Raw genomic sequence first — 9,551 nt, forward strand, 5'->3', positions numbered from 1 at the left:
AAAGCTGTCATATAAAAGAACACACTCATGCCTGCTGGTGCAAGTGAAAGATGAGCAGATGTAAGGGATGACATTTCTAAAAAGCCTTCCCACCTTTTGCCATGAATGAATCAATAAAAGCACCAAACACTCAATGCTGACAGTCTGACACAACGTTTGGCTCCATGGATGGTAGCTTAGTAGTTCTCCAGAAACTCCAGATCATTCAGACAATTTTCATAATAACTGATTAGCTAGCAAACTAGCTCTTTTTTATGTTTAGCTTAGTACAGTGTCTGGGTTTTTAGCAATTGAGAAATTATGACTTCCTGGAGGTGTGGACTCTGTTGTGGTTTTAAACAGAGTCCACGCCTTGGATCTGATTTTACCCAATCACTAATGTTTGGCTTTAATGCACCACCTTGGTTGCAAAGGAAGCTGCACTATGAAGCTATGTGGAAATTGCCTGTGCTGTAAACAACCACTCGCCAGTGTCAAGAGAAAAGTGCTGAGCCGAACAAGATGGCTGCAGGATAATAGCTGCAGGATACAGCATCTCCGCCAGCAATAAATTGTATTAAACAAGACCAGAACAGACTTAATGGCTTTGTTCACTTTGCTAAAATCACAACAACAGGTAGACTACAGTTCTAAAACTGTGTAGAAAATTGATGTCATCGTTCCTTCTTTTCACTGATTGGTCCCGTTGAAATTCATCTTGAGAAATTGAGTTCAGTGGGAGAAATCTCAGGTGAAACAGTGAAGGGAGATGAGAATCAAGTAGAATTATTTAGGAAGCTGATGACCAGACTACTGAGTACTACCAAAACTTAAGTTTTCTCACTTCATCTTATCAGCAAATTTGTTAATTTAGGTTACAAAAACAGATCAGACATGGTGTTTCTCAAGGCTACAGTACATATGCAGTGGGAAAGATAAGTATTTGATATGCTGCTGATTAAAAAAACAAACTAATTTTATTTTTTAAGTTTCTCCACTTCCAAAGAATTAAGAGAGTTGTAATTGTTTTTAACTACACCTTAACAGTGAGAGACAGAATCTAAGAATAAAACAGAATATCACATGGTGCGATTTTTTTTAGCGTTTTATTGCATGAAATAAGTATTTGATAACCTGAAACCTGAAACTTCATATTTAGTTCAGATATCTTTACAGATATTTCTATTGGTTTCAGGTCTGGACCGGCTGGGCTACCCCAAGACCTGGAAATGCTTTTTACGGAGCCACTCCTTAGTTACACTACCTGTGTGCTTCGGGTCATTGTCTTGCTGGACAATCTAACCAAAACCCATCTTCAGTGCTCCCTCTGAGGGAAGTAGGTTGTTGCCCAAAATCTGAGGAGGTGTTAAAATATATTGTTGGTCAAAAGCGCAGGACAGTTTTAGACCTAAATACTTGAGACTTAGACTAACTGATGAGGTGTGACCTATCTGGACCCCTCAAGGCCGGAGAAACCTGTCTACTCCATGTTTAGAGTGCCGGAAGGGAACAAAGGAAGGCAGCATCAGGTTTCTGTGCTCCTGAGTTCTGGGTCAAACTCCCTGAAAACATGAGATGTATAGGAACTGTTTTTTTTTTGTTTTTGTTTAATATTATTGTTCACAGCAATTATTTATTTTAAATTCACATTCTATGGTTTTCTTTCTATGTAATGCCCACATTATTTTGTCATTGTTGTAATGTTTTATTTCACTTACGGTGCTATTTGTTGTTTTATTGTCCTTTATTCTGTAAAACTTTGAATTGCTAAGTACAAATGACAGAAGCTTGTTGCCCTACTGTCAAGTTACCTTTTTCTCTGAAGTATAAAAAATAAACGGCATCAAAATAAAACTTTGTTAGACCAATCCCAGTGTTTGAGTAAATGTACTTCCCCTAGACTGAAAAAGGTTGGTCTTGAAGCCTTTTCCCACAAGAGATAATGCAAATATGTGGTGTTATGTGATAATATATTGCAGGACATATTTGCATTTTCTTATCCAAACAGAACAGTCCCGTGCCAGGTTCTTGATAATATCATTTTTAATAAGATTTTAAATTGTTTTTTCTTTATGCACCAGTGCATATCTTAACTCTCCATGCGACAGGATCTTGTTGCAGCATAATACTGACCCAGTTTTTGACACAAGTCCCAGCCTCTCTGGTTCCATCTTCTGTTGTCTCCTCCTGACAGGGATATCAGGTTTTTCAGCCTAATGGTTTCAGGCATAGCCACGACCATGTTTTTGTTATTTGCTAAACCAGCAAGACATGTACACATAAAGCCAGGGCCAAAGGATTTGGATGTTCTTTTTCTTTCTAAATGACATAAAAACAGAGAGCTGTCTAACTTTATTACTTGACGGGAATCCATTACTTTACACTGACGTTCTAATGATGAATACACCAAGGGGTCCTACAGACTTTACGTGAAAAAAAAAAAAAACATTTCCAGACTCTGATCTCCAAAGTTTGCTGGCAGATGTATCAGTCCAGAATATGGAACTTGACAATTTCGGAGACATGAAGAACGACAATAGGAGAAAGAGACAAGAAAGAAAACGGGAAACATTGAGAAGGGAACATTAGGGAAGATTGCGGGAAGAAGATAAAAATGACACAACGAAGGGCAGCAGCAGTATTGATAACAGGAAGGATAGAAGAATTGGAACATGGTGGAGGCAAGGGAGAAATGAAAAGATGTAACGGAGAAAAACAAAGAAATTAAAAGACAAATGAAAGGAGGGACACATGGAAGGGCAGAAGAAGCAAAAGGAAGGATAAAGACAAAGAATTAAGACAGGACACAAAGAATGAATGAAAGACATAAGAAAGAAAGTATAGAACAAGTGTCAAGAAAGTGGGAAAGGATTAAACACAAAGTGGAGATAAAGACATGTTTTAGGAAATAGGATAAAGAATAAACTACCATGTTGTAGATTTTTCCATGTATGTAGACCTGGGGTAAAAAATCAGTTCCATAGTTTTTCTAGTTTACACGTAGGAACCCTTTATACGAACAATAAAGTGTTATGAAGGTAAGAGTTTTCAAAAGTATCCTGCTGGTTACGGATTACATTTCCTTCTCATGTTACATGACCGAGGGCAGGACAATGATTCGCTGAGGAGCAGCTCGCGCTCTCTCCTCGTTGGCTGGATTGTACACGTCAGCAGTCAATAACTTGTATCACCGTTCTGTCATTCTCTTCCTGGTATTAACGTGTTGTCACTTCACTCTTAACTCGGGTAAGTGTGTCCGCTTCTTTTTTGGAAACTCACAACAAACAGAAGACTTGTGTGAAGTTTGTTTGTTTTTTTTTCTTTCTGAAATTTTATTTCGCTCCATAGGTTCTTTCTGGGAGCGACTGCTTGGGGAAATGACTCGGTTTTCCAGTGGAAAGACCGCTGTGTTGGAGAAAAAGGTTGCGCTCGGATTTTAAGAGAAAACGTCACGCGGCGTTTTGGGGCTTCCTTTGAAGAGCCGCACCAGGAAACGGAGGGTCGCGGCGCGGCGGGGACTTTTAACGATGCAGACTCGTGCGAGGAGGTGAATAAAAGCCATATCTGCTGAAGTCCAAAGTTTGCTTTCAGGAAAGAAAATATGAGGTTTCGGCTGCTCAGACGGAATCTGCTCCTGCTGCTCGGAGTTGTCTTTGTACTTGTGACTCTCTTGTTTTCAACACGTGTGTTACTTTCTGAAGAGGACACGACACCATACAGCAGCAGTAATGAAAATCGGGGAAAGAATTCTTGCGAGATATTTAACTTCGGCTCTGTGTCAGAATTGACTCGGTCCGTTTACAGTGCCAATTACAAGCAGTGTGTCCATAATGCAGATAGGTTTCCCGGGGAGCCCCAGCTGGTGCTGGTTGTGCAGGTTCACAACAGGCCCGAATACCTCCAGCTCCTCATCAGGTCACTGGAAAGAGCTGCTGAGGTGCACAGTTTTCTCCTCATCTTCAGCCACGACTATTTTTCACAGGAAATCAACACAATTGTGCAAGGGATAACTTTCTGCAAGGTACTGCAGATTTATTTCCCCTTCAGTACCCAGCTGTATCCCAAAGAGTTTCCTGGGCAGGACCCACGAGACTGTCCCCGAGACGTGTCCAAGGACATGGCTCGGAAAACAGGATGCCTCAATGCGGACCACCCTGACTCATACGGACACTACAGGGAGGCCTTCATCACTCAAACCAAACACCACTGGTGGTGGAAGCTGCACTTTGTTTGGGAGCGAGTTCAGGTGATGCAGGGCTACAGCGGCTATGCTGTCTTCCTCGAGGAAGACAACTACATCTTACCAGACTTTTTCCACTTTTATAAATTAATGATTGAGTTTAGGAAGACAAGTTGCCTAGACTGCGACATGCTGGCTTTGGGCAACCACAACGGTGTGATAGATTTCACCAGCATGTCTGATAAGGTGTTGACCTCGGGATGGATGTCGGCTAAGCACAACATAGGCATGGGCATCTCTAGGGAGGTTTACTACAAGCTGATGGGCTGCAGCAATGACTTTTGCACCTACGATGATTACAACTGGGACTGGACTCTGCAGTATCTGTCTGGAACCTGCATATCAAAGCCCCTTAAGGTGCTGGTTACGGAGGGTTCCAGGGTTCTACACACCGGAGACTGCGGTCTCCACCAGAAGGACAACTGCAGACCAGAACAGGCCTGGCAAAAGGTAGAGGAGAGCCTTCAGAAGGCCAAGGAAGGTCTCTTTCCTTCACGCCTTGTCCTCAGTAGGGAGGAGCCAGTGGAGCACAAGGCGCACATGAAGAACGGAGGCTGGGGAGATGTCCGAGACCATGTTCTATGCAACAATTATTCCAAACGTCTATGAGCTCCGCCTTTTCATCGATAGTCTACAAATGTGCCATCTTGAAGAACCTTCCATGTGTGTCTCGGGATGTAATGGATTTTGGGTTCTTTCTCTCTCAACCACCAAAGTCATCACCTAATGACTATGGGACAAAGTGCAAATTTGCATGCTGATCATATCTGAACTTTAAGTTTTAATTTCACCAAAGTTCCACAAGTGCCAAAGTCTTTACATTGTGACTGCAAGCTCAGCCTTTTGAATTTCTGTCTGCCTCACAAGCCAAAAGCATCCGGAGATGTGATTCAATGTTGGATTAAACGATATCAAGAGGGTACATTTTATACCAATTTAACTTCCTCTCAAGTGAAACCCCTTCGTATTCTGTTTATTTGTATGTTTCTAGAAACGCATTTGAGGAACAATTTCTGCGTCTGTATAGCTGTTTAGGGGAAGTTGTTTATAGATGTTTCCATATGTTTATGATGGTACGATTGTAAATGAGATAACATAGAGGCAAATGTACAGACTTGGTTTCAAAATGTTCATCTACCTTCATCAAATTTGATGAATTTTGGGGTTTGTTCATGTGTTGTTGTAGTTCCTTATTTTGTTCACGTGAACTGTTTCTGTACTGGACATTTGGGGCATTTTTGTCCTTTTCCTATTGTATTGATCTCCAGTTAGAGAACCAGAAAGTACTTTTTTTTCTTATGGTTTTATTTACTTTTTGATAGGCCAAAGAGTGACCTTTTGGAACCAGGATTTTGGTTCTGCAAACATCAGGATCACCTGCAATGCTGCTTTTCAATATTTGCACCTTCTATGTTCACAGATTGATTTTCTTTTTAAATGAGAACAGAATGAACTAAATGAGAATTTTATTTAAGACAAAAAATAATTTCCTTCTGTTTCATTATTTTTTTATGTAATTTTGTTTTTGCCTTCAATCTGACCAAAAGTGCCTTGTTCGGAGATTTCTTCTTAAAATGCACTGACTATAAAAACTAAAAAAACTAAGTACTTAAACCATATTTACAATTTTGGGAAATCTTTTTTCTTTCTTTTGGGATATTGTTTTGGTTCTGGTGGTTTTATTCATTCAAATCTAAATGGTGATTTATGGTTAAAGCGATTTGATTGGGGCTTATTTCCTAACCCTGGTTGTGTGCACCTGATTTGTATTAAATGTGATTGTGAAATGAATTTCTGCTTGTGTTTTTGCTAACAAGAACATCTCAATGTCAACATTGACGTTGGGAGAGACGATGACAATCCAGTGCACAAATGATAATTTCCATTAATTTTGCGTGTGAACTAATTAATGACAACTTTTTTGGGCACGAATCAATGTTTTTTTTTTGGTCACTTTTTTTCCTCTATTGATTTGTTTTGATCATCACTTGAAGTAGCTGGACATAATTTGTTAGATGGGAAAATACTTGTGAAAAACATGAACTTTCATAATTTCTTTAAAAAATGCTAATAAAAATTTTGTAAAGTGACATTGCATGGTATTTTTCTTTTAAAGCACCTCAACAATAAAAAAAAAATCTGGGTTCAACTTGCGGTCCGTTTTCATGAAATTTTAGAAATACGTTAAGATTTTTAAAAACGTTTTAATGGCTAAAACATATTTACAGATAGTATTCCACTATTTGAACTGGGTAAAGATAAAACTGCCACTTGTGGATTTTTGGGTAGAACATATTTATGGACAAAGCTGTTTATATTTTAAATACAAACTGTTTACATGATTTGTACAGTTATGGCTTAATTATTCTGAATATATAGTTTTTTTTCAGCAACTGGCCTTTTTGGCATTGTATACTACAGCTGGCGATTAATTTCAATAATCGATTCATCATGATTATTCCGATTAATTGTTTCAGTGTAGTGTCGCTTTTTTTGTGGCAACCTGAGAAATCAAGAAAAGGGAGGATCATGGTACAAAAATGAATGGGGGGAAAAAGAATCCAATTAAGTTACATTAGTGAGTTGAATTGTGCTGAGAGAAAAAATGCTTTGTTGAAACAAGATAGAAACAGGACAACTCAATTTTGTGAATACACTCAAATTATAGCAATGGCTATTTGTAGTATATGATAAAGAGACTAATCAAAATATACAAAACTAGTAATTACGTTGAAATCAATAACCATACAAACTATGGCTGCAAATGTGCCTAGTTGGTTAAAAGGTGACTTTCTAAAATATAAAACAAGGATCACACAGGTCAGGAAGAGTTGTTATCTGTTTGGCCTCAGTTTATAGATTTACAGTTTACAATCATTCATGAACACAATTTTTGCTTAATGTTATATTATAATGACAAATTTTAGAAGCACAATATCTGCAATTACATTTATTGCATAAGGTATGTTTAATGTGCTAGAAAAGGAACAAACCCTTAAACTGTTAAAACTGTACTATAAGTAAAACTCCTTCCAAACAAGAAATGCACTGCGCATTGTATTTTACATGTCAAAAGCCGTACAGAAACCTCCTAAAGTGAGTAAAGATCTGAACTGCTATCTTTTGCTCCAGTATGTCACGTGACAAGACCGCCCGTTTTCATTGGTCTGCCTCTGTTTCGTGTTTATTTCCGGAAGTGAGTTAGTTGTCACTGTCAGACTTTCCAGGCAACCAAATCGCTAACCTACGGCGACGCATTGACAGGTAAACAGTCGAAGTTCAGCTACAGTCAAACCAGTTTGGGTATATTTATAAAGCCATCTGAAAACTCTGTGTTTACCCTATCGAACTATTCCTGCTGGCGGTTGTACATTTAGCCAGCTAGCCAGTTAGCTGTGGTTGCTCTCTGTTAGCTGACGTCATGGACTTTTGTCTTTCTGTAGTAGGAAAAAATAACACAATTAGACACAGTTCATGACTGGGACAATAGTATGGGTCTTTCTGTGATTCGAAGTGTGTTTGAACTGATGTGAAAGGTGTTTTATCAGAGTACTAACACGGCGAGATGTAGCCTCGACGTCGTAAAAGTGACGTAGGAAGCCTTCTCATTCGCTTACAAACGTCGCGTGTTGGAGAAATAATAAGTGAAACGAGCTGTTTACGAACTAGTCTCTATCCTAGCCACACAGCAAGCGTGTTGGTGTCATTAACCTGTTGTCACTGTGTTGTAGCCTTCCCTCTGTAGGTGTGCCCCTGTCCACATAATGGCCCATTGGTTTCACAGAAACCCACTGAAGGCAACAGCGCCGGTGTCCTTTAACTTCTATGGTGTGGCAGGGAGCCCGGCTGCCAACAAGATATGCAAGTAAGTCTAATGTTCACCAGCTGAAACAGAGCGACGTTATCACCAAACATGTTCCTCTGACAGGTTACTGTTAAACTTAATATACAACACTTTGGCGTTGTTTTGATTATACATGTGGGCTGACCACCTAAATGTTACAGCACACTCAACGTGGACATTAAAAACCACAGAAAACTGAAAGATACATTGATACACAGACATAACAGTAAGACCACTACCAGGTTAAAAAAATGCAAGTGTTTATCAGTTCACTGTAATAATTGTTAGTGGTGGGACATTAATTCAGAAATATTAGAGGGAGTACTTGTACAAACATGTAATGCCTCAATAAAAAAAAAAAGATGAACAAAGGTTAGAAAAAGAACAAATCAGAACTAATGTAATAGCTATTAAAAGCACAATTCTAGAAATATTAATAGAAATATTAGGCAGCAAGGGAACATTTAGTAATAAACAAGATGTCGTTCAAACTGGAAAAAAGTGACAGGTGTAAATATTCAAGAGGGTTTGATTGGTGTTAAATCATAATGGTGTATCAACTCGGTTCCCGGTCTGTATCAGCCCATGTTAGGGTTGCACAACATGTTCTGGACGCGTCATCATCACAGTTTTAAAGCTACAGTGTGTGACCTTTATATAAAATGTATATACTTTTTACACATTTGTTGAAACTATCACCATGTTGTTACAGTGTGGTATGAGACAGACAGTCTTTGGAAAAAAATGTAGCTTCTCTGCCTTCTCCCACTACGAACTAGAAGCAATCAGTCAGAGCCTGGAGCCGAGTCTTAGTGCTGTCAATTACAATCTTGTGTGGCACTGCTCATCCCTCGTTCCTTTCCCAGTTTTTTCCTGTCAGCAGAGTCTGTCATGAATGTTAAGGCTAGTTAGCACAGCCACCTTTGACAGCGGATAAACAATTTTTCTGTAGCAGTAAGTTGTTTCTCCACCATTAGCACATTTAGCAGCGAATACACAAAGATGAATATCAGCGCTCAGACCCTCCTCTTGGCTCTGATTGCTTGGTTTAGGGCGCATTTATTCATATGGAAATAGTAGCACCGGAAGGAGGTGGAGGAGATTGATCTTTTCACATGTTATCGGTCTCATACCAATCTTGTCAGGATATAGTATTAATTTCAAGAAATATGTAATAAAAAAAATATATATCCATCCATTTTCTTGCACCCTTGTCCCTTAGTGGGGTCGGGAGGGTTGCTGGTGCCTATCTCCAGCTAGCGTTCCGGGTGAGAGGCAGGGTCACCCTGGACAGGTCGCCAGTCTGTCGCAGGGCAACACAGAGACACACAGGACAAACAACCACACACACACACACCTAGGGGCAATTTGGAGAGGCCAATTAACATGACAGTCATGTTTTTGGACTGTGGGAGGAAACCGGAGTACCTGGAGAAAACCCACGCATGCACAGGGAGAACATGCAAACTCCATGCAGAAAGACCGGGG

At 39.6% G+C, this 9,551-nt stretch overlaps 2 protein-coding genes across 2 annotated transcripts in view; both read left to right on the forward strand.

The window, feature by feature from the left end:
* The first annotated feature begins 3,109 nt into the window (after positions 1-3,109).
* Positions 3,110-6,311, forward strand: LOC103457757 (alpha-1,6-mannosyl-glycoprotein 2-beta-N-acetylglucosaminyltransferase). Its single transcript, XM_008398132.2, has 2 exons — positions 3,110-3,225; positions 3,328-6,311. The coding sequence occupies exon 2, from the start codon at positions 3,581-3,583 to the stop codon at positions 4,826-4,828; it is 1,248 nt and encodes a 415-aa protein (XP_008396354.1). The 5' UTR covers positions 3,110-3,225; positions 3,328-3,580; the 3' UTR covers positions 4,829-6,311.
* Positions 6,312-7,375: 1,064 nt separating this feature from the next.
* brox (BRO1 domain and CAAX motif containing) overlaps positions 7,376-9,551 on the forward strand; it is an 11,873-nt gene continuing 9,697 nt past the window's right edge. Inside the window, exons 1-2 of the mRNA XM_008398131.2 lie at positions 7,376-7,483; positions 7,951-8,084. Of these exons, the coding sequence (XP_008396353.1) occupies positions 7,984-8,084 (101 nt within the window). The 5' untranslated portion in view covers positions 7,376-7,483; positions 7,951-7,983. The remainder of the gene's footprint in view (positions 7,484-7,950; positions 8,085-9,551) is intronic.

This window comes from Poecilia reticulata, linkage group LG21, assembly GCF_000633615.1.
Source record: "Poecilia reticulata strain Guanapo linkage group LG21, Guppy_female_1.0+MT, whole genome shotgun sequence".
Lineage (NCBI taxonomy): Eukaryota > Metazoa > Chordata > Actinopteri > Cyprinodontiformes > Poeciliidae > Poecilia > Poecilia reticulata.